The sequence below is a fragment of the Lutra lutra genome, chromosome 1, assembly GCF_902655055.1.
Source record: "Lutra lutra chromosome 1, mLutLut1.2, whole genome shotgun sequence".
Lineage (NCBI taxonomy): Eukaryota > Metazoa > Chordata > Mammalia > Carnivora > Mustelidae > Lutra > Lutra lutra.
This window is the reverse complement of record NC_062278.1, coordinates 155560654-155584860: the sequence shown is the minus strand read 5'-3', so window position 1 is coordinate 155584860 and position 24207 is coordinate 155560654. Positions and strand designations below refer to the sequence as shown.

At 52.1% G+C, this 24207-nt stretch overlaps 1 protein-coding gene across 3 annotated transcripts in view; it reads left to right on the top strand.

The window, feature by feature from the left end:
• Positions 1-14241, top strand: part of CTDSPL (CTD small phosphatase like) — a 117172-nt gene extending 102931 nt beyond the window's left edge. For 2 of the 3 annotated variants that reach the window (XM_047740687.1, XM_047740678.1), the window contains 4 exons: positions 2222-2314; positions 5988-6173; positions 10469-10590; positions 11599-14241. In XM_047740687.1, the coding sequence (XP_047596643.1) occupies positions 2222-2314; positions 5988-6173; positions 10469-10590; positions 11599-11665 (468 nt within the window). In that variant the 3' untranslated portion in view covers positions 11666-14241. Of the gene's footprint in view, positions 1-2221; positions 2315-5987; positions 6174-10468 lie in introns of all 3 variants that reach the window. The other variant, XM_047740695.1, reaches the window with a different exon arrangement.
• The last annotated feature ends 9966 nt before the right edge of the window (positions 14242-24207 follow it).

Here is a 24207-nt window from a genome sequence, read left to right as displayed (position 1 = left end):
ACTCAGCATCTGAGAAGCAGTTAGGGCTTCATTTATTATCTTTGCTTCTGCTACAAAGTAATGAGACAAAGGAGAGGCTGCCTACCGGCATGACAAAAATTAGGAAAGAAATTAATCCTTCTTACCTCGAGATGTGAGCGTGACTCTTGGGGCTTGACCTGCTCTGGCCAGCCCATTCTCGAAGGAGCCAGCCCAGCTCCCCCAGCCTCCCTCCAGACTGCTCTATGATTCATATGGTGGTAGATACTCCAGGGCCCCAAGGCTGGGGTGAGAAACTCTCTCTCCTGAGGGAATGAAGCCACAGGCGCCAAGAGGAGGACCAAGGCCCTGGCGAAGGCCGTGGCCTCGTTCAAGTAATCCAGGATAGGCTGTGCAGGTCCCAATGGGCCTATTCTTGGTTACTTGCACGCGGACGCGGGCCTGGACGCCGGCATCCGGGCCCAGGACCTTCCTCTCTGCCAGAGGCACCAACAACCAGAGTTCCCAAATCAGTCTCCGGCCATTTTCGTGTAGCAAAGTTTGCTTTCCAGGCTCTATTCCCAAGGAGACTGAGGACCACAGGCCATACCCACTCCCTGGCATCGAGGAGTCTCCTGGGCAAAGTGGGGGCCTGGAGCTACTATAGCCACAAGCCCTCACCCCAACCTGGCCTCCCAGCTCCTCACAGCCCTGTTGGCACTCACCCCGGGCCACCCTGCTCCTCCGGCCCCTCACTGCACCCTTGGCCACAGACTGTGCTTGCCCTACTCTTTCAGTTGGCCCAAGTTCCCACCGAACCCTGGCTCTGTGCAGAATTCCCATGCAGTGCACAGAACGCAGTCTCTGTGCGGTGCAGAGCCCCGCCTCCCTTCCGTGACTCCATGGGATAGACAGCCAGCAACATCTGCCATTCACGGCCCCACGCGTACTCCCCCGCACCTGCCTTTCACACTTGCTCTTCAGCCGCTTCTCCTATCCCCCGTCTCCTCTAAAGGGCTGGTCATGAAGGGCTCAGCTGTGCTCTGACATTGGGGTGTTTTCAGGCCGAGTCTCATGCTCATACCCTTCCCTCTGCCTGGAAGCTGACTTCTCATCCTCATCAGCCTGGTGAACTCCTGTTCATCCTTCAAGGTCCAGGCCAGATATTACCTTCTGTGATTCCTTCCCCTTGAGAGGGGAGTTAACTGCCCTTAATATATCCCTGTACTACAACTTCCATTATGCATGCCTATCCGATTTGTTTTTATTTATATCTGCTCTAGACTGTGAGCCCTTCAAGGGCAAGGCCTGTGTTTTGTTCATTTTTGTAACTTCTTCAGGCTGAGCACAGAACTGGGGCTCAGTGAATATGAGCTGAATTGAATTTTAATAAGTTTGAATTATTTTAGGGAAGTGGCTAATTTCAAATGGAATTTATTCAAGTTTTAATTAGTTCTTCTCTCCTCCCACCTTCCCTATCTTCTCTCACCAGCTCTGCCTTCCCTCCCATCTCCCTAGTCTCCTCAGATTGGTTCACGTTCCCCAGGCAGGAGCATAGAGCCCAGCAGCCACTCTAGGAAAGCCTGCTCTTTGCCCCCTGCCCTGCTTGGAGGCCCCTCCTGATGGCTGACCAGGGGCCTGGGAGTAGGCGGGTTTCACATCCCCTGACATCTGTTTCTGTACCAAGCAGAGTAACCTTTGTGGGTGTCAAGTGGACAGCTTCCCAGGAAGGCTCTTCTTACAGCTTTGCTGGGCCTGCTCTCCGACCCCAGGCCCGCCGAGCAAGGGAGGTGCTCCAGACAAGGGTAGGAGGTGGCAGCCGGAGCAAACCCAGCGCTTCCGGGCAATGGGCCGGGCCTGGACCTCCCAAAGGACAGCCCCCAGACCCTGGCCTATGTCCATGTAGGGCCTGACTCAGAACACATGCCAAGAAACACAGGTGAGAGAATGAGTCCTTTCACCCAAACGTGGCACACCCCTTCCACTCACTGGTTCGGAAAATCCCCAAGACCCGCAGTACCACGGTCAGCTTCCCTTTCTCCCTTGGGAGGAGTGTCTGCGCCAGACTCAGACCTGGAGTCCCATCCAAGGAGTGTGGCCTGAAGTGCAACCTCTGCTCATTTAGTTGGGGTCTCCGTGCCACAAATAGAGCTGGGGACAGGAAGCAGTTGCCTTTTCAGGAATTCTTCTACGTGGGTGTTGGCCCTCAGCAGCCCCCAGCAGCTGCCACGACTGACCAGCTTGCTGTCTGTTGCCGTTGCAGGTGTACGTGCTCAAGCGGCCCCACGTGGATGAGTTCCTCCAGAGGATGGGGCAGCTCTTCGAGTGTGTGCTCTTTACTGCCAGCCTGGCCAAGGTACGTCCTGCTCCCAGCTGGGCGCCTGCAGCCACTTCACCCCGACCCGCTGTCCATCAGACAGCCCTCTGGTAAGGGAGGGGAAGCGGTTTCTATGGTGACAGGTTCCCACCCCAGATGGGATGGCTGCAGGCCATGTGCACAGTACCAGCCTGAAAGGCTTCTGGGTTGCCATGGTGACAGGGAGCCCTTGGAACAAATGCCCCACGAAGCTGAGCAGGCAGCCACCTCGAGCTGGATGTCCGCAGACCAGGATATCACGAATGTGTCCAATGTCACCGTGAAGGGGCATCTGCATCTCCTCTGCTGACTGGCAGCCTCGAGCCTATGTGTCCTTCATTAGCTTACACAGGTCTGGGGAAGGACGAGTGTCCAAGATTGACCCGCATACACAGGCTGGAGGAGGCTTCTGCCTGCCCTAGTGAGCCCTGGGAGCTCGGGCAAGGGACTTCAAGTCTCTTGACTCCAGGTCTTCTAGAAATTAGGGGTAATTCCCTCTACCTCGTGGAGTGGATCAAATGAAATAATGCATATGACAGGCATAGCACAGTGCCTGACTTCTGTGCAGCAAGTCTTCATCCGAGCCCCTGCTGTGTTCGCTGTGCCCCGCCGGCCCTGCCACGTGCTAAGAGCTCCTGATGTTCTTTGCTTAGTTATCATAATTATTAATGATGACAGTTTACATGGTCTGCCCTTGTAGCTCAGCAGGAATCTTTGACCCCACATCCACACTGGCTCTAACCACATAGAGTGGTTTCTTTGCCTTCTCCTACTGTTAAAGGACACCCCCCCCCAATCTGGTTATGTCTGCCCTTTCACAGATGTGCTGAGCCAAGCGGGGAGAGGGTAGGTCCACACTCCTCGGAGGAGATCCTTGCCATGATCATCTCTCAAATCCCAAGTCTGATGGGGCCAACACCATCCATTTGTGGGGGGGCACCACCAGTGTCTCCGTGGGCAGCTCCAGGACTCTGAAGTAGCCCCAGAGATGAACTTTGCAGGGCCCAGGTTAGCCAACTGCTCATCTCCAGACCTGCTGCAAGGACTCACATGCAGTTCCCCACCACCCCCAACAACTCCTAGCTCTGGACAGCTCCCTTCTCCTCTGCATGCTGAGGACTCTGACCAGGGTCCCAGATACCCCACTTTGCCAGACTGGGCATTCCCAGTTTGGGCCATCTCTCAGTCATGGCTGAGTTGAGAGAGAACCCCACCTGTACAACATTCTGCCAGGCTCATTGCCAGGCCTTGAAGCATGAGCTGGTAGAGAAAACAAATCCAAAACCTAGGCCTTACCTTTGCACACTAAAAAGAGCATGCCCTCAGGGAAGGGCGCTCCCCATGGGCGCTCTTTCCCATGAATGGCACCAAGAGCAATAGTACTGTAGGGGAGTTGACTCTCCTAGCAGTGCTCTGGGGTGCCGAGGAGCCTGAAGTGACAGCTAAGGAAGTAACAAACAGGACAATTGCACCTGCCCAGGGGAGATGGAGAGTTGATGGGATTGGGGGCTGCTGCGTTGGGGGGAGGTTGGCAGAGTTGAAAAACTCTTGCTTGGCATTGCCCCCAGGACTCACTTAAGCATCCTTGTACAGTCTCCCTTCCTGGCCTGCTCCCACCTGTGCCTCCATCTGTCTCTGAAACCCTTCTCTCAGTGTTACTCTAGCCTGGCTCAGCTGCATCAGCTCCCAGGTGAAGGCTTCCAGCCCTTTCCTCCCCGTGGACAGGTGGGCACTCCCCAGTTCTTGGCTCTGGGCTCAGCTCCCAGCCAGCACTGCCATACTGGCCCACCTCCCAGAAGCCCACGGGAACCCTCTGCTGACTGTCAGAGCCCTCCAATGTCTGCTTCCTCATCTTGGTTTCCTTTGCGGATGGATTCACCCAGCAAATATTTACTTAGTGCCTACTGGAAGTTGGGCTCTGTCCTGGGTACTGGGGATGCAGCAGAGAACAAGAGACAAAGCCCCTGCCCTCATGAAACTTACATTCCCCACATTCATCTCCAAGGCTTAGAGCCCCTAGACTCAGACATTGCTTGAAGGATGTAAGCCACCACCAGTATCAATAATTCTGGGGAAATTAATCACCATTTCCATCTAGAGTCAGCGCCCTAGCACCCACAATGCACTTGGCTGCCCTTACCAGCTGAAAACTGCAGTGCCCACCTGGTCAGCAGGAAAATATAGCCTGCTCCCAGACTCTGCCCCTCAGGATGTCTTCAGGGAAAGGAGGACATTCCCACAGAGTTGGAGCTGCTGCCTGTAGCCCGTGGCCCTACATCCTACAGCGTGCTGGCATTGCTCTGTTCTCAGGCACTACTGTGCCTTCCACTGCTGGCCTTCCCAACACCCCAGCCTTGGGGGCTTCCTGCCTCCCCAGCAGAATTGCTGGGCCCTGGTAACACCTGGCTGTGCTGGTCTTGGTGCTGAAGCGTGGCCTCATGTAGGCCTTGGAACTGCCACTTTTTTGCCTCGAGCCCCAGCCACTCAGGGCAGCCCAGTCTTTTAAACATTTTCATTTATGAAGGTTTTTCCCCTCAAGGATGATGCCTTTATTTCTTTATCCTGTTTAGCCTGATTTGGGAAAATTCCCCCAGCCTCTGAGGGCCAAGCAGGATTAGCCCCAACTGTGAGCTGGGCTCACACTCATAAAACTCCTGGGCTCCAAGGAAAGGGAAGTGGGAGTCTGATAATGTCCTGTGACTGGCAGGGGCTGGCCTGGCCCAGCTGCCCCAAGCACCCATAGGGGGCAATGTGGCCTCATACCACATGAGCCAGATTCAAAGTCCACTTACTCATTCAGGGATGAAACTAGTATTTCCTGAGCCCCCACCATGAGGTGGGCACTGTGCAGGGTGCCAGGGACATCATGGTCAGCACGACAGACAAGGCCTGCACCCCGAGCAGGGAAAAGCAAATCCATAGTCCCCAGGGCTGGTGAGGGAGCTTGTGAAGGAGACCACTGTGAGTCAGTAGGAGCCAGGAAGGGAGGGACAGGCCGGTGCTCCAGACTGGTGGCTGGGGAAGCCAAGACTGAAAGGCAAAGAGGCAGAAGGAGAGGCTCCTGCGGAGATCTGAAGAGTGCATGTTCCGTGCGGAGGGAACATTGGTGCCGAGGCTCTGACCGTGGTCAGCCAGTGCGGCTCAGGTGACCGGCTGGAGCAGGGAGGTGGCAGAAATCACGTAGCTGCCGCTGTGTGGGGTATGGCGGGCCTCCCTCCAGGGGCCGCAGGTCAAGACGGGGGGTTGTAAGCAGGGGAATGATCTGATGGGACGTGTTTTCCAGTGGCCACTCTGACACGGGCAGGAGTAGCGGCTGCAAAGGAGATGCAGGGGGTGTGGGGGGCTCTTTGGGCGGCTCACGCCGCCGCCCCAGGCAGAGGTTACACAGGTTGGGATCAGGGCAGCGTCCGTTACACAGAGGGGCAGGTTCATTCAAGGTAGTCTTGGAGACGGAACTGCCAAGAATTTCTAATGGATTGGATATGAGAGGTGAAAGAAATGGAAGAATCCAGGGTATCCTGCACGCATGGAAAGGAGAAGAACCAGGATCCTAAAACACATCCAGTTACTGAAATCCCTTTCTAGAAAAGTAATGCAAGTAATACTTGCTCTAGTAGGTCAGGGTTTCTGGGCTCTTTCGGGTGCCTAGCCTTCACCGCAACCTGCTTTTCAGTACGCAGACCCCGTGGCTGACCTGTTGGACCGCTGGGGCGTGTTCCGGGCCCGGCTCTTCAGAGAATCATGCGTCTTCCATCGTGGGAACTACGTGAAAGACCTGAGTCGCTTGGGCCGGGAGCTGAGCAAAGTGATCATTGTGGACAATTCTCCTGCCTCGTACATCTTCCATCCCGAGAATGCAGTAAGTGGCCCCAGGGGGAGAGAACGCAGGGCCCCCTCCAGTTCCACGTTTGTGCCCTCAAGCACCTGTGCTGGCTTTCTTGGCCTTCCCTGGGGAGCCCCAGCTCTTTCACTTAGCAGGTACTTGGCACTGACTGAGTTATTTAACCTCGCCGAGCCTTAGTTACCTCGCCCATCAAATGGGGATTCTGGGGGTGCTGACCCGGAGGATGCTTGGAGGACTGAGTGTGGGAGTGAAAAGCACTTAGAACACTGTCTGCATTGGGTAAGTGCTCAGGGAGCCTGGATCTTAGCAATTTTCATACTGTTCCTGAGAAGGGCACCTCAGTAACCTCCTGGAGCTCACTTCATGACTCCTGTAGACTCAGAAGGCCTGGATGATCTCTTCAGCAAAAGTTCTTAAACAAGAATGAATAAAAACACCTCAGTCAAGGCCTTCAGACAAGCCTGCCCAGCTTTTCTGCCTCATAGTGATGCCTTAAAAGTATTCAGTGGGAACATTTCCTACATAAAACTCCCTAGAGCATGGCAGGCCTTAGTGCCCGCTCCCGGGGTGCAGCATGACTTTCCGAGCAAGAGATGCCATCCTGCTACCCAGCCCCCGCTTCCAGGGGACGAGGGGCCAGCCAGCCCTCGGGTGACAGCAAAGCCCTCCGCAGCACCGCCACGCTGCCTCTCAGCTCAGGCAGCCCACCCTGCACAGGAGGCTTCCTCCCCAGCCTGGGGTTCTCCGCCTCAACACAGGCTTCCCCAGGGTTCTTTCCTTGAAGCCAGAACTCTGTGGCTCCACTTATAGCAGAAAGCCGAGATCAAGCTAGATTTATTTAGTTAGTGCGTAACGATTACTTGAGTAAACATTCCAAATTTATTATATTTAAACATGTTCATTTTAGTGAGTTAATCAAATTCAGCATAATGCATTTTGTCATGCGTCTCTAACAGATAAGGATTACTTCTTAATATAATCACAGTTCCATTATCACATATGACAGAACTAACAGTTTCTTAATATTATCTGCTATCCAGACTGTGTTCATATTTTCCCCGTCATCTCAAAATGTTGTCCTGCATTTGGATTGTTTGACTCAGTATCAGACAAGGTCCAAGCACTGCTTTGGTTAATAATGTGTCTAGTAATTCTTGTGTAATTTAATAGTTCCCCCTCCCCTCTGCCTTTTTCTTCCATCCTGTTTACTTGTTGAAGAATTCTGGTTATTTGTCTTGTAGAAACTTCCTCTCTTCTGGCTCTGTCTAGTGGCAGCCACGTGGTGGTGTTTTACTTTGTTTTTATAACTGCCATATTCCCTTTTTTTAAAAAATTAATTTATTTATTTATTAGACAGACAGAGATCTCAAGTAGGCAGAAAGGCAGGCAGAGAGAAAGGAGGAAGCAGGCTCCCTTCTGAGCAGAGAGACCAATGTGGGGCTCAATCCCAGGACCCTGAGATCATGACCTGAGCCGAAGGCAGAGGCTTTAACCCACTGAGCCACCCAGGTGCCCCTGCCATATTTCCTTTAAACAAGTAGTTAGATCAGTACTACTTGGTTAAATGCAGGTTCAGTTTTTCAAGTTTTTCAGTATTTTCAAGAATATGTCATAGGTGATATCGTATACTTATTGTGGTAACACATCAAGAGGCATGTAAGGTCAGGCTGTCCCACTTTTAAACATTTTACTTTTATTATTATTATCAAGTAGGCTTCATGCCCTGTGTAGAGCCCAATGTGGGGCTCGAACTCACAACCCCAAGATCAAGACCTGAGCTGAGTTTTGAGATCAAGAGTTGGATGCCTAACCAACTAAGCCACCCAGGTGCCCTTTAAAGATTTTAAGTCGGTCTTTGGATTCAGATGTTAGCCTGTACCATCTGTTTGCAAATTCCCTGTTGTCCTTTCACCTAAAAATGTGAAGCCGCTGAGGATTATTGCCTCCATCAACTATTTCATTAACAACTACGAAATGGTGATTTCTAAATTTTATCATTCTTTCCACATTTATTGGCTGAAACTCTATTTCTTTTAAATGAAACTTGCCCTCATTGACTACTTGATTATCCTAAATTCAGTTTGAATGTTTGAATCAGGAAGTCAAGGTAAAGTCTTGGTTCTTTTTCTTTAATTCTTCAGTCTTCAGAGTAATGAGGTGGTGCTCTAGCAACTTCCAAAAGTAAACAGGGAATTTGTTGTAGGTATCAATATGAACTCATGGATTTTTTTTATTGTTATAATTTAATCCATGTATTCTTCTTTTGGATGCTGAAACACTCACCTTCAGATAGCAGACATCCCTTCATATAACAGTGGTCTTTGAACACTTCTGTTTTCTGGTAAAACAAGGTATTCCAGGCTCATCTTGTCCCTTTCTTGCCTCAGCCCTGGAATCACCCACTTTCCTATGGAGCCCGATTCCTGTTAGTGGAAATGGTATTTAGAGACAACAGTCTGGGTGGATTCTCATTGTTCCTGAGGTATCCTATGCTTCCAGCCCTTTATACTGGACAGACCTAAAATATACATATTTTTTAGAATTAAAATTAAATCATGAATTCATATTGGTTTTTTTATAATTCAGTGTTGAAACAGGTTTTATTTTATTTCTTTGGTTTTGTTTTTGTATTTGTATCTCTTCTCGTGCTGAAACTCTTGGTTCCTAAATATATTAACATCATTACCTAGTCTTAGTCTATAGTACTTAGACTTAGTCTATAGTACATGTTTAATAGTTTCCAAATAGCAGTTAGTCTATAGTCTATAGTACATGTTTAATAGTTTGACTTAGTCTTTAGTACATGTTTAATAGTTTCCAAATAGCAGTACTAACGTTATTACTACTACTAAGACAATTAGTACATGTAGGGTTTTTATGGAGAAAGGTACAGGCAGAACGCTATGTTTTAAATCACTTGAAGTAATTCTCTGTGTGGCTATGTCACCAGCTTTATATTAACTTTGGTTCATTTTTTTTATTGTTTTCTTTTCTTGTTTAATTTTTTTAAGATTTTATTTATTTGACAGAGAGAGACTCAGCAAGAGAGGGAACACAAGCAGAGAGCCCGATGTGGGGCTCGATTCCAGGACCCTGGGATCATGACCTGAGCCGAAGGCAGACGCTTAAAGACTGAGCCACCCAGGTGTCCCTTAATTGTTTAATTTTATTGCAATTATGTAACATATTTCCATGAGTCCAACATCAGAACTACCAACAGAGATGGGTTTAGAGAAATCTTGTGTCCATGTCTGCCCTCTCCCTCATTCCTGCCCTTCCCATAGGAGTAGTCATTATTTTTTTTGTTAATCCTTACCTTGTTTATATTTTTAAATTATACAGTGAATTGTTTTGTTTCTGAGCAGTCTTTAGATTTATAAAAGGGCCCCCAAATACTACTTTTGAACTCCTTTGATTTTCCCCAAACTTTTTTAAAATTTTTGTATTATTTATTTATCAGAGAGAGAAGAAAAGTAGGCAGAGGCAGAGCTGCAGACAGAGGGAGAGGGAGAAACAGACTCCCTACTGAGCAAGGAACCAGATGTGGGACTCAATCCCAGGACCCCAGGATCATGACCTGAGCCGAAGGCAGATGCTTAACTGACTGAGCCACCCAGGCGCCCGGCAGATTTTTTACGTCCCTTCTTTTGCACCCCTGACTACCACCCATTGCCACCCCTCCCTACCCTCTAAAACTGAGTGTAAATCCTGTCCGTTCCCGTGGCTCAGACTGTCCTGAAATGTTATATTTATGCTTTTAACTGCTCACTGCTAAGGATGGGAGGAAATTCCCCACCTCCCTTTGCCATGCAGCATGGCCCGGCAACCCCAAGTGAAAGCTTTCCTGGCCCTGTTTGGGGGCTCCCTGGTGTTAGTGGCTGACAGGCAGGTGACCTCTGGCTCCGGGTGAGGTGTAAGGAGCTGCTTGGATACAATGGAAGAGCTTTTGAAATTGACAGGTAGCAAGGCTAGCTCTCCTATATTCTGCACTCTGGCCACCTTTCCTGAGGCAGGAAATCAAAGCAAACAAATGCATGCAAACTAGCAGTTAGACTCCACTTAAAAAACAAATGCACTTAACTGTACCTTCGTCCCAAACCAGGGAGCTTTGGAACGGCCTTAGCTGGGATGGGAGAACCAGATGATGATGATGATGATGATGATGATGAATGATGATGGTGATGGTTTTTAGATACCTGTCCTCCTTACCAAGGAAAAGACTAACAGTGTGGGGGGCCCAGTCAGATTAAGAGCCGCCCCCTCCCGCACCAGGTGCCGTTCTGCTGCCCGCTCCACACACTGTCTTCCAGGTGCCCGTGCAGTCCTGGTTCGATGACATGACGGACACAGAGCTGCTGGACCTCATCCCCTTCTTTGAGGGCCTGAGCCGGGAAGACGACGTGTACAACATGCTGCACAGACTCTGCAGCAGGTAGCGCCGGCCCCCGATGCCTCCCACCCGTGCGCCCTGCAGCAGCTGGCCTCGGGGGCCCACCCGGCCGCAGCTCCCCGGGAGCGCCCAGTGGGGACACTCCGTGCTCCAGGCCACGAGGGCCATGTGGCCATACCTACCTGGTTGCTTTTTTAAGAACAGAAACAACTATTTTAAAATGAACTCTTTTAACCAATTTCATAAAGGGACATGCATTTTACTGGATTTGCTTTTCTTAAAACATACCAAAAAGGATAAAAATGGGGAGGGGGGAGAAAAAAAGCTTGAGATCTATCAGAACTTCCTTTCAACTGGCCCCACTTGGCCCCCTCCTCCAAGCAGACAACCTGTCCCTTTCTATCCCAGCTCGGAGCAGCTGACCCTACTCAGAATCTCTTTCCTCCAGGATGAAGTGCCTTTTTGAATGTTATTTTAAGCTGAGAGTTAATTTTTCTACACAACATATTTCCAGACATCTTTTAGTCTTTTATTGTCTTAAGATTCTCTAAAAAAAAAAAAAAAACGAATATGACAATTTTCTAGAACCTGGGGTGGGCGGGTGGCGAGGGATGGAGGTGAGTCCTAGAAGCCAGTCTCCCAGCAGGTGTGCGTGCTCTGACGCCCGGTGGCGGCGCTGCAGGACCGGGCTCCCGCAAGGACCCTCGATGACCGTGGCAGTGTCTCGGTTCATTACGTACCCAGTTTGGAATGTACCTGCAGTCGTGGGGCTCGACACTTTAGGAGACAATAGATACTTTTATATTATCACTGTTACTTCGGATGGTGACAGTTGTGTCCTGCGGTCACACTTTCCCCTTGAAAAGTGGCATCGTCACCTCTACTTTCAACCACTGCCATACTTCTGTACGTTTTTCGTTCTGTGGCTGTCGTTCTGGGTAGAGCAGTTCCAAGAAACTCCAAAACCCTCGGATATCTTAAAAAAAAAAAAAAGAAAGAAAGAAAGAAAGAAATCTGTTGATTGATTTTTAAATTTTTCCTTTCCAAAAGCTGGATACACACGGAGCTGTTTGGGAATTTTCTTTGCTGCTACCGCGCTGCCACCAAATGGAATTGACCAGCGGCTGTTACACTGTTCTTTGCCACTGTGCCTATGCTCAGAATCTGCTCACTGCTAAGCTGCAGACGTGGATAGGGTCAGAAACATAGGTCCCCCCCCAACCCTCCCCCCACGGCAGACTGCACCAACCATATCCCTTCCCTGGCACTGGCCATGGGAGTTCAGGAGGGAGCAAAGACGCGGGGCCAGCGCACCAGGCATGGCGTTCATTCTAAACGGCAGCCATCATCAGATACCGTGATGAGTTGACTATTCTCCTTTGAGAACCTGTGGCCTCAACCAGCCACCGCACTGATGTGGCCCAAGTCCACTCCTGGTCTTCTCTTTTGAAGCACAGCCTCTTTCTGAGCCGGGGCTGGGGAAGCCTGTCCAGATGTGGATGGAGCTCATCGCCCTGAGTCAGGGAGAGACAGGGTGCCCTCCCTGGGCTGGGGCTTCCTTTGCAGCCTTTCCCAGTGAGCTGTTCTAAGCAGTGCCATGTTCCTTGTTTGACAAGACAGTTTATAAAGTATTGCTCTTAAAAATAATTTAAAAGAACCCTGTCGTGTCGGCACCATTGCCTTAGTCCTCTGTGGGTTGGGCCTCCGCCAGAGCTCTGGTGGGAGAGACTGGCACTAACAAGTCTGGAGATGGGGGTCAAAGTAAAATTTTGCTCCTGCTTTTTTTCACAAGATAATGAAGCCAGCTGCCAGTCCCATCCTCCCAACAGCACTTTAGGCTGTGGACTGCCATGCGTTCAGAAGACAAGTGTTTGGGGTAATCAGGTGCCCCAGCATTCTGGGTATGCAGAACCCAGTAATCCCCATGCCAGTTCCGGCAGAAATAGCCCCACGCTAGGCATTACCACAGAGAACGGCGTTATGTGGCAGATCTGCACATGCCCTCAACCTTGATTTGGAAAACTAGTCATTAATGAACCCGCTGCCTTAAATGTTCTTGAATGTTGCAGTCAAGTGTCTGTCCTGTGTTGAAATCCACACAGAAATCAGTCCTGGGGACAGCCTTCAACCCTCCCCCCTGCCCTCTTCTCTGCCGGCATCACGCGGTCTTCTCTGGAATAGGGGGCAGAGAGGACGGAAATTCTAGAGTATTTCAGGGGAATTGAACTTAGGAACAGTGTCCCACTTCTGAGAGCTGGAGTGAAGACGCTGGCAAGCTTGAGCCAGACACTGCACCTAGTAGTTCCTGAAACCGCGAGCGCCATTGCACGACTGTTGGGGATGGAGCCCGGTTCCAGCCATTGCAGACACAGACTGTCTCGGGGGGTGCCAGCCCCTCCTTCCCCTCCCCCCGAGCCTTCTGGATTCTGTGCACCTTAGTTGACCACACTCCAAAATGCCATTTTTATTTTAACCCTTGATTCTGCTTTATGTACATAATCAGAATATCTTTATCTCTCTATATATTTTTAATCATCTACATGTAAATGAAGCAATAGAATTCTAACATAAGGCCAAGAAATGAGATGAATGTTTGGGGTTTATGTTTTTTAAGGTAAATACGGGTATTGTTTTTAATTATTACCTTTTATTAAATTGTGGGCTTTAAAACCTAATGAACCCTATTAGCTACTTCTCTGTGCCATATGCTTCCCATGTTACCAAAATATCCCCCCCCACACACGCACACACTCTTCAACCAAAAGAGAAACCCAGCCTCCTGAGTTTCTTGGTCCTTTGTGTACCAGGTTAAAATACAGGCTCCCGGACAAGTATTTTTTATATTAAGATCTGGGACAAGAGAGCTTGGGTCATGGACTTGGGCCCCTATGATGTAACAACATCTCTGGCCAGGCTGTGGGTGGCAGTGCCTGGGCCCATCGGAGGTAGTCACTGCCCTGTCTTCCATTGCTCTGGACCCTATGTGTTGGTCTGTGGCTTCACGCATTAGCTGTTTGTAAACGGTGTTATCTGTATCCTAAGGAGGAACGCAGCATGTCACAGCCGATGGTTGGTGGGGAAGCTCCTTTGACACTCCAGTTTTGATGAGGTGACTTTGGAGAATCGAAGAGGCCCTGATGACACTGATTTGTCATGGTTGCAGCATTTGAACTTCTGGTGTAAAAAAGAAATCTGTAAATCTATAACCTGGCAACCCTTTACAACCCTACATTTTAAAGACGGCTCTCTAATAAAATCTAGAACCACACAGCCCTCTATGGTCAAACACTCGTGACGTTTGTGCCTCTGCTTTTAAAGGTGCTGCATTGGGCAGTTGGCATGCCAGGGTTCGAGAGGGTGGGTGGCTTGAAGTGCTCACAGTTACCTGAGCAAACTCTTACCGGCTGCCTCTGTTCCTGTCTCACTGTAAAACTGATGGTGTCTGTAACTGTCCGTTCTCCAGGAAGCTTCTCTGCAGACTAACACCCCCCATCCCCCCCCCCCCACCCCGTAGTGGAGATTCTGGTGCCTGGGTAGTCGTGGATTTCTGTTGGACATTTGAATGTGACAAACAAGCCAGCATTACTTGGGAAATACTACATGTGGAATGTGCACGTTTCCAGGGGCGAGCATTGTCCGGTCGAGAGGTTTGCAATGATTTCCTTCCTGCCAAAAATAAACACGTGAAACTGCGCCCTCTTGTGGATGGACTGCTTCTCCGGCGCTAGCGCCTCTTTCCGCTCTCTCTGCGCTCTCTGTTCTCTCCACCTGCACGGCCTCCCGCCGGCCCCGCGGGTCTTGGGTCCGGGGTGGGGGGCGCTTCTGCAGAGCTGGGGTGGTTGGGAGCAGGGCCGCAGCATCCCAGGAGCCACTAACCTTGACCCCGGGGCAGGCTGGAAGACCATCCGGCTCAGTGGTAGGCCCCCTGGCTGCGTCTCCGCAGACAGAAGCCGTGTGGCTCGCTCTCCGGCCCAAGGATTCCAGCCCTACCAACGGGCTTCCGCGCAGCCTGAGAGAACCGCAGCCCACGGGAGCCACTGGCATTGTGTGTGAGGTATGGTGCCTAAACCCAGAGCCCATGGGCACGCCGGCTGAGCTGCTGTGATCACCCGCTGAAGCATGGCAAGGGCTAGAAAGAGTAAGGATCACTGAGACAGCTTTCTCACCCGGGGACATCCTCCAGGCACTGCCCTCAGCCCAGCCCCTCTGTATGTCAAAGTGAGAGGGGCAGCAAGTGCTCCTCTGCTGGAGAGTCATGGCGGAGCCTTGGGCCTGGCCACACCACTCATGACTGTTGCTTCATGGTGATCCCTAATTCAGATAACACCAGTGTCAACGGTCTCATTAGACAGGCCTTCTCCCCATTTCATGGATGAGAAACCTGAGGCCAGTGAGGCAATTCTTGGCAGTCTCTACTCTATAACAGGTTTCCACCAGCGTGTATACTTGTCCTGAACAACATAGGACACAGGATGTGGGTCCGCCCAGAAAACCTACTATTTACCCAAAAACAAAACCCCAAATCCCCCACAGCTAGTCTGTGCCATGCCCCTAGGTCGCCCTCTCCACCGTGGGGCAGCTGTCCAGCCAGAGAAATCGTGCCAGCTTTCCCCCAGGTTTTGGACTAGGCTGTGTCCCTCTCTGTGTCTCTCCTTGGTTCTGCTCCTCCCCAGCCCTCTTCTCTCCCTCCTTTTGCCTTCTCTGGCATTGCCACCATACCCACGACTGCTTCACACGTCTGCATACAACCAGACAGACAGACAGCTGAGAATTGTCGCAGGCCCTGAAGCAGAAGTGTCCCAGTGAATGTCCATAGATCCTCTGAACAGGTGGGAAGGAAACATACATCATCAAGAAGCCACTTAGTTGGGACTTGGGCATACTTGGATTTCACCTCTGGATGTTTTCTTGTTTGAGCACGTATCATCCGTGTTCCAGGACCAAAGAATGAGCAGGAAGCCAGGGAGGGGAGGGGAGGAGTGGCCGGGGAAAGCCAGCCTGGGAAGACAGTCTGTTGAGCTAATGGATGGGGGGAGTGTCGGGGGCTTGTGGCGGACTCCTCAGAGTAACTGGAAATGCTTACGTGGCAGATCTACACTGGGACTGCCCGTGGGTCAACAGGCTGCTCAAGGCCTGAGCCACAGTTGGCATGGTCAGCAGCCTGGTCTCCAAGGAGAATATACTGGACCCTCCAGCACTGAGGAGGAGGATATGGGGGTTCCGGAGTTTTCCATCCCAAACTTCCATCTCTTAGCTCAGCAATTCTCAGCTGTGAATCGATCCCATTAGAGTCACCTGATTAGATTAGTATCACCTGCCCGGGGGCGCCTGGGTGGCTCAGTGGGTTAAGCCGCTGCCTTCGGCTCAGGTCATGGTCTCAGGGTCCTGGGATCGAGCCCCGCATCGGGCTCTCTGCTCAGCGGGGAGTCTGCTTCCCTCTCTCTCTCTGCCTGCCTCTCTGCCTACTTGTGATCTCTCTCTGTCAAATAAATAAATAAAATCTTAAAAAAAAAAAAAATCACCTGCCGGCTCCTAAAAACATAGATCCCTTAAGTCCACTCCAGACCATTTGAACCCCAAACCCTGAAAGTGGGCATCACATTTCTACTCAAAGTTCCAGGAAGGGCTGAGAACCCCTGTTCTGACCAGCAATGGAGGAAAATAAATTCCCCAATTTGTTTCAGGCTTGACACCCAGGTATGGCAGAGGGGCCACGGACAGTACTTAGGGGAACTGGTTTGTATTGCTTTACCTGAAAGGCCAGCCATACAAGTTAATTGCTAAAAGGTCAGAAAACCCAGAAAATTACAAAGAAAATCCCACACGGTCACTGGGAGCCTTTCCCAAGGCAGGGGTGAGGAGAGGGACCTAATAGCCACACTCAACTGACAGTTCCTGCTTTAACATTGAGGCAGGAGCAGAGTGGATACCCCCACTTCACATGGGAGCCCTGCGTCACACTGCCCACCAAGCTAACCGAGCCTTGCACCCCCTGTCCCCTATCCTGGCCCAAGTGGTGTCTCCAGGGGGTAGACGGCACGACTGTGCAGGGTGACACATACCCAGCTGCGGGGACGCAAAGCGGGGACACCTCCTTGTTTGCAGGGACCTAGGGCTCTTTTCTAGGCTGTCCTCAGGCCCTACCAGTTCCCACCACAGCGACTTCCAAGGAGCCCCTTTTGGGCCGGGTGACCGTGTCACTGCTCCTCTGCCTGCGGCCTGCAGCCAGATGGGAGGGGGCGGGGGTACAAGTGGGCCTAAGGCTGTTCTCCTGAACGGGTGTGTGGCCAGGAAGTTTTCAGGCTGTGGGATCCAAGACCCCTGTCAGGCCTTAGCTCCCCTCCCACCCACCCCCAACGCCCTGTCCTCTCTGTGGAGGGTCGCACACCCCCTGCAGGACCTGGTCTTCACGAGGGGCGGCGTACTGCACCAGTCTGGGAGGGACTTCTGAGGAGAGCAGGACAGCCACGTGAAAACCCGAACTTAGGGAACTGTGGGGCGCGGGGGCGTGGGGGCGCGCAGGGCTTGAAGGGGCGGAGCTGGTTTCCAGGGTCTGTCCTGCCCCCTCCGGGCCACACCTACACCGTTGTCAATATTGACGCAGGGGTGCGGGGGAGCTAAGCAGGAGGAGGGGGTGGCAGAGCTCCTTTTTCCCCCCCGGGGGAGGCACCATTCTGTGTGGGGACACGGACACTAAGCCAGGACCCAAATCGGTAGGGTTATCTGCTTCTGCAAGCACGAGGAGGAGGAAGAAAGTGATGGGTGGCTGGAGAGAGCACTGCTTTAGCTAACATGGTCAGAGAAGGCCCCTCTGGGGAAGTATCACTTGGGTTGAGGCCAGAATGCAGAAAAGGAGCCATGGGAAAATTTAGGGGACAGGCCTCTGGCAGAGGTAACAGCAACTACAAAGGTCCAAATACTAGAATGAGGTCGGTGTCTTAAGAGACAATGAGAAATATGTAGCTAGAACACATGGAGGAACAGGGAGAGTGAATGAAAACCCACCCAGCGGGACAGGCAATTGGGGGCTTTATTTTTGGACTTAAAGCAGGGGAATGGGGTGATCTACTTATGGTTAAGAGATCCCTTTGGTTACTGTGAGAGGATGGACATCAGGGCCGAAGAGACCAGGAGACACAGAGGGAGGCCCAGCCACGTTCAGGATCCAGGTTGAACCAGGCAGCTAGTGGCAGCTGGTGCATGTGAGGGAGGGAGAGGAAGCCGGGGCAGCCCCCAGGTGTGGGGCCTGAGCTACCAGCTGGAGGTTCATGCCAAGACCAGCTGGAGGTTCATGCCCTATCTTGGCCTCGGAGGAGGTCTCTGAGGGGCCTGACCCAGACGTCAACTGTGAGGTCAGATGCGCCAGGAGAGACGTGACCAGACAGATGAAGGATGAAAGGTGGGCAGGGGGTGGTAGTGGGGGGTGGTTCGGAAGGAATGGGAGTCTGTGTTGGAAGAGACACTAGTGTTCCCCTGGGACTGGAACTTGAAAGAAAACAGACAAGAGGCAGGAACTAAGGCCTGAGGTGTGTGCCCATTGATATCTGAAGGCCCCAACGGAGAGGGCAGAGTGGCCAGTGATGTGGGGAGAACACTCAGGCTGTGAGCAGTTTCCAGAGGAAGGAGTGGTCAGTGGGGTCCCTGGGTGGTAAGAGGGAGGGTAAGGTGAAGACAGACAACCATCCACTCGCTGTGGCAAGAGTGGGCCTTGAGGACCAGGAAAGGGCCATTTCCAGGGAGTTCAGGAACGAAGGCCAAGCAAAGTACACAGAGGAGAGAATTTGCAGGGAGGAAGTGAGAAATGAGGACACAGGATTTTGCTGAGCACGGGGACGAAAGGAGTCAGGGAAACAGACATGTGCAGGCAGAGACAAACACACACACACACACACACACACACACCCATCATATAAAGGAACAGAGGACTAAACAGGCGCTCTCACACACACAAGGTCAGACACACACAGGGCCTAACCACCTGTCCTGGGATGCAGGCGTCCCTTCACACACAGGGACCCATTAACTCTGTTAACCACAGTCACATACTGTCAGTGGGTCCAACTGGGCACAGGTGGACCTAGACTTCCTGGAGTCACCCCCTCTCTATGACAGGGAGCAGTGAGGGGGAGGCTTGGACATGGGGAAAGGGTCTTGGGGCCAACGGGCAGGTTTTAGCAGTATGTCCTGGTAGAGGAGTCCCAATGGCTGGGCCTTGGCTAGGACAAGGCCAATGGCTTAAAGTAAGAGGTGGCCCTGTTTCTGGAGTTTCTGGAATGCTCCATTTTCAGCAACTCCCCCACCCTACAATCAGGAAGGAAAGGAGAGAGAAGCCCAAGGTGTGGGAAAGGTGTCTTCCTGCAAGGACTGGACTGGCCTCTCCCACGATGGGTATCAGGGCTCCCCAGGAGGGTCTGTGCTGGGCAGCAAGCCCAAATGGGGAACAGTGAGAACAGAAGAGATGCTAGAGGGATCCCTGGCCCCCTACCCCATCTCCTGTAGTGACCTGGGTCTCACAGAACCAGACTGCCACCCCCTCCCCCAAAAGCTTTGGTTCTCCTTCCTCCTAAAGTGTGTAGGAGTAGCCTGGCCTTCTGGGGGTCAGGGATCAGAGAAGGAAAGTCATGGTATATTCCACACCCCACATCTTGGACCAGCCCAGGCCACCAAGCCCTGCTGTCTCTGGCCTCCAGTAGCCAGGAAGGGAGGCCTGGCAGACCAGCCATGGCCCTGGGGATGGTGTGGCTCTCAGGGAGGTGGGTCAATATTTGTTGACTGACTGACTGACTGCATTTGAATCCAGCCCACAGGTGGTGGGGTGTTAGGCTGGGTGGGAGCTGGGATTGAGTTACAGTGCCGCGACAGGGGACAGGCCCAGCACTGACCGCTGGCCAGGAAAGAGAGCACCTTCCAGCAGGTAGGCCTGGCAGGGAGGGGGCTCCAGAATCAGCGGGGAGGGGTTGCTCCGAGTCAGGGTGTCTAGCACAGGGTCACCAGGCTCAGGGTCACGAGGAGCTACCAGAACTTGGGAGGCAGGGAAAACCCAACAAGTGAGAACACCAGTGGGGGCAGGGAGGCCATAGGCGGCGACCAAGGGGAGGAAAGTGGCAGATTCTGTACAGATGGGGTCTCCCTCATGCCCAGAGTCAGAACACCTGGGGACCCAGGCCCAGCCCTCCCTCCTCCCACTCCCACCTTCTCTGGAGGGCAGCGCACCTCCCCTCTTACTGCAATTCTGGCAAAGTGACCTCAGGGTCTGCCCTTTCACAGGTACCTCAGTAGGAAGTGGCCATGGGGGCACCAGAGGAAGGGAGGCCCTGGGGGCAGGGGGGCTGGTGGGTGGGTGGGAGGAGGAGCCAAGGAAAGGAGGGAGCATCTGGAGAAGGAAGGGAGCACCTGACAGTGAGGAGAACCCAGGGTAGAGAAGGGGAGACCAGGGGAGCAAGGGGACGTTGGGGGAGGCAAGGGGTGCAGCAGGAGGATGGGGGGAGGAGTGGCCTCTGGGGGAGAGAAGGGAGCACTGGGGGCAGGGAAGGCAGAGAGAAGGGGGCTGGGGAGGGAGGATGCCTGGGGGCAGGGGATGCCCAGTGGGGACTGGAGGGGGGCCAGGAATGGAAGGAAGTATGGGGGAGGGAGGGAGATGGGTTTGTCAGGGAAGGAACTGGGCATCTAGGAGAAAAGGGGACCCTGGGCTTCCAGCAGCTTTCAGGAGAAAGAGGATACAGGGTAGGATAGAGGGAGTTCCCCAGGGGAAGAGAGGGCGTCTAGGGTGGGAGGGCTTGGCACTCTGGGAAGGGAAGGGCCCCTCTGAGGGAGAAGGAGACCACCTGAGGAGAGGGGGTCCTAGGGGAGAGAGGATCCTTTGCCCATCCCTGTGAGAATCCCTTGCCCATCCCACAGAACCCAGGTGATATGGGGATGAGGGCCTCAGGCCCTGGGAGCCTCTGAGTTTGGCTGGATATATGGGCACCCTTCCCACCCCCTGCAGGGGATGCTGACCTGGCCCCAGTGAATCTCACCCTGTCACCCACGTCACTGGCACATCGACAGGCAGGTCTCTAACAGCCATTCTGGGTGCAGTGAGAGCACATGGTGGCCCCAGGTCCATCCACCCTTACTGAGTAGCAAGCAAGTTTCACTCATTCAGTGGCTGTCCCTGAGTCCCTGCTGGCTGTGGCGCAGCTGGGAGCTGGCAGCGAGCAGGAGGACGAGCCCCTGGCCTTGTGAGCCCTCTGCTCTAGAGCAGGAGACCCTACCTACAGCAAGGTGAGGCTCTAACCCCAACACGACCGCCCCACTGCCCACCCTGCTCTGGGCAGCTCCCTCCCGCATTCGCTCCCTGCTTCCAGAAGCCACCTTGGCCCTCTTCAGGAGGGTGTGGAATTTCCCACAGTGACCTGTGAGCTCACCAAGGCCTGAGCCCGGCCCTCAGGGGCCCCGGACAATGGTGTAAGGCATGCAGGCCACTCTGCACGAGCCACACTATTCTTCTGATTCTGTAACTCTAGAACTCTCCTCCTCCTTAGTCTCCCCTGCCCAGTCAGGGTCAGCGAGCCATGGGAGTTCCTACCACTGGAGCCAAGTGGGGAGGGGAGAGGAACTAACACCATGCTAGGATCACTAGGAAAGAGAAATTCAAAGAGAAGTGACTTCTGGGTCAATTGGGCAAAGCAGTGGCAAGAAGCAAAAGTTGTGGGGCGCCTGGGTGGCTCAATCAGTTAAGCAACTCCCTTCCGCTCAGGTCGTGATCCTGGGGCCCTGGGGTGGAGCCCCACATCGGGCTCCCTGCTCATCAGAAGCCCACTTCTCCCTCTCCCTCTGCTGCTCCCCCTGCTTTGTACTCACTTCCTCCCTCTCTCTCTCTCTCTCTCTCTGTCAAATAAACAAATAAAAATTAAAAAAAAAAAAAAAGCAAAAGTTGCAGCTGGCAGGACTTAGGTTAGATGGAGAAAGAACTTCAGTGGATGAAGAAATGACCAAACCTCATACCTAGGGCATGTTACAGGGAAGCCTGGGGGAACTGAGAGTCATCGGCTACGATGTAACAAGATATGGAGAACCCCCTCCTTCCCCAGATACCTCTCATTCCATGTTGCTCTCCTGTGCACACTCAGAATCACAGGGCACTGTGGGAGCTAAGGGAGCTAAGTCACTGTTTGCAGAGCCTGTGGCTGTTCACAGGGTCCGCTTGTATTAAGAGGTCAGCTCTGTTTCAAGAATTTAAGAGTGCCTGTGCTTGATTCGCCCAGCCCTCTCAGGTTAGCAAAGCCTGCTGCTTGCTCCTGACTCTATCACAGTCTTCAGAGATGATCCTTGTGTGCAGAGTCTGAGTTTGCAGAAACTTCCTCTTGTCTCTCTCCGAGCCTGTGTCTAGAGGCTCTTTTAAGGGTCTTTTTTTCAAAATGCGTCTTCCTTCTTTTCTTCCTCCCTTCCTTCCTCCCTCCCTCTCTTTCCCCTTCCCTTCCCTTCCCTTCTGTCCCCTTCCCCTTCCTTCCGTCCTTCCTTCCTTCCTCCTTTCCTTCCTTCCTTCCTTCCTAAGATTTTATTTATTTGAGAGAAAGAGAGAGAGAAGGAGCAGGGGAGAGAGGGACAAGCTGACTCCCTGCTGACCGGGGGACCAGGATGCAGGGCTTGATCCCAGGACCCTGAGATCGCAGCCTGAGCCAAAGGCAGACACTTAACGCACTGAGCCACCAAGGCGCCCCCCAGAACCTGTCTTTTTAAACAGTCTGTCCCTATTTCCTTGTGCATTAGTTTTGCTTTTATGGCAGAGACTGCACTGTGTGTACAACCTATCCCTGTCTACGGAGTTTGTCTGGGTCCTTGTCTACGATACCTCTTTCAGCCTAAAGATGCTGTTCCTGTTTGCAAAGCTTTGTTTCCAGTACCTGTCCCTATCAGCAGACCCGGTTTCCTCTGCAGTGTCTCTTTCTCTAGACTATGATCCTGTTTGCAGAGTCTTTTTCTATTCCAGAGTCTCGTTCAGTCTGCAGAACCTAAGTCCTATTTATACAATCTATGACATCTTTTTAGGGACTTCAACTGTTTGCACACCCTATCTGAATTTCCCTGGGTAGAAACTGTTCCTGCTTGCAGGACCTGTTCCTGTGAAGACTTATCACTGTCAGAGGTCACTGTGTCTATCTGGGAGCACCTGTGTCTCTCTGCATAGCATATCCCTGTTTGTAGAGCCTCTGCCTATCTGCATACTCTGTTCCTAATTCTATGTGTAACTGTTAGCAGAACCTGGCCATATTTACAGAGCCTTTATCTGCTTCCAGAATTCATTTTTTTTCCTATAAAGTGTATCCCTGTTTGCAGAACGTGGGCTCTCTATAGAACTCAGTCCTGTTTCAAGATCCGGGAATTCTGTGCTTGAACACAAAGCTAATTACCCTGCCAGCTCATTTCAGCAAACCCTGGCGGCTCTGAACAGGCTCCCATTGTTAACAGAACCTATCTATTTATAGAGCCTGTGTGGGCTTAGAAAACCTCTCCCTATCTGCAAAGTCTCAGTCTGCAGAGCCTGTGTCTTTTCTCAGAGTCTGGATCTCTTTGCAGAGTTCATGAATATTTGTCCAAGCTATTCCCATCTCCCTGCATGCAGGATTTGAGTCTGTTTTCCAAAGCTGCTCTTGCATGCGGGTTCTGACCATGCCTAGAGAGTTTCTGCTTGTTTCAAAATCCTGTCTCTGGAAAGATGCTGTGCCTGTTTGCAGAGCCTTGCTTTCTAGGTACCTGTCCATGTCTGCAGTCTGTCTCTTATGCAAAGAGTCCCTATCTTAAGGGTTTGTCCCCATCCGCATTTACAAAGCCTTTCCCAGTCCGCAAAGCTCCTCCATATCTGCTAAGTCTGTGGCTGTTTGTAGAGCCTTTTTTGTATTCACGTCCTTTGCTTGTTTGCCTGCCCTGTCTGAATTTCCCTGGGTAGAGTCTGTCTCTTTGTGCAGGCTGTGTTTATACACACACATGGTCCCTGACCACAGAACTCATTTTATCAGGACAGCCTGTGCCTATTGCATCCCTTTCTTCAGTCTCAGGAAGCCGTCCCTGTTTGCAGAGCCTCTGTTTATATGTAGAGCCTTTTTCTGTCCACAGAAACTATCACTCTCTGCCGGTGCAGTCTCTCTTTGCATAGCCTGTCCCTAGGAAGACCTAAGCCTATTCGCAGCTCTGAATCCTGTAGACAGAGTCCGTCTTTGCGTACAGGATTCAGTCTCATTTCAAGAACCTGTTTGCAGAGCCTTTCCTTGGCTGCTGAATCTGTTTTTTTTTTTTTTTTTTACCAGCAGAACCTTTGCCTGTCTGCAGAGCCCATCACTGTCTCCAGTGGCCATTCCTGGCTGCAGAGCTTTGTAGAGGTCCCCATGTTCAAAACCCATCCCTGACCACAGAGCTGGGCCCTGTTTCAAGACCACAACCACAGATAGCAAATCAGGTCCCTGCTTGCAAAGCCTCTGTGCCAACGTCTCAGTACCTGTCCTGCTTTGCTGGCCTTTGGGTATGTATAGAGCCCTCCTAGTGAAAGGCATGTTCTGTGATGACAGTGCTTTGGAAAGCTGCAGGCGGGGAGTGTTCTTGCTTGGAGCCCAGAGCACAGGTGGTCAGGGCCTGAGAACTCCAGCCCTTGTTGTTTCCTCCTTCATTCCCTCCTGGCCCAGG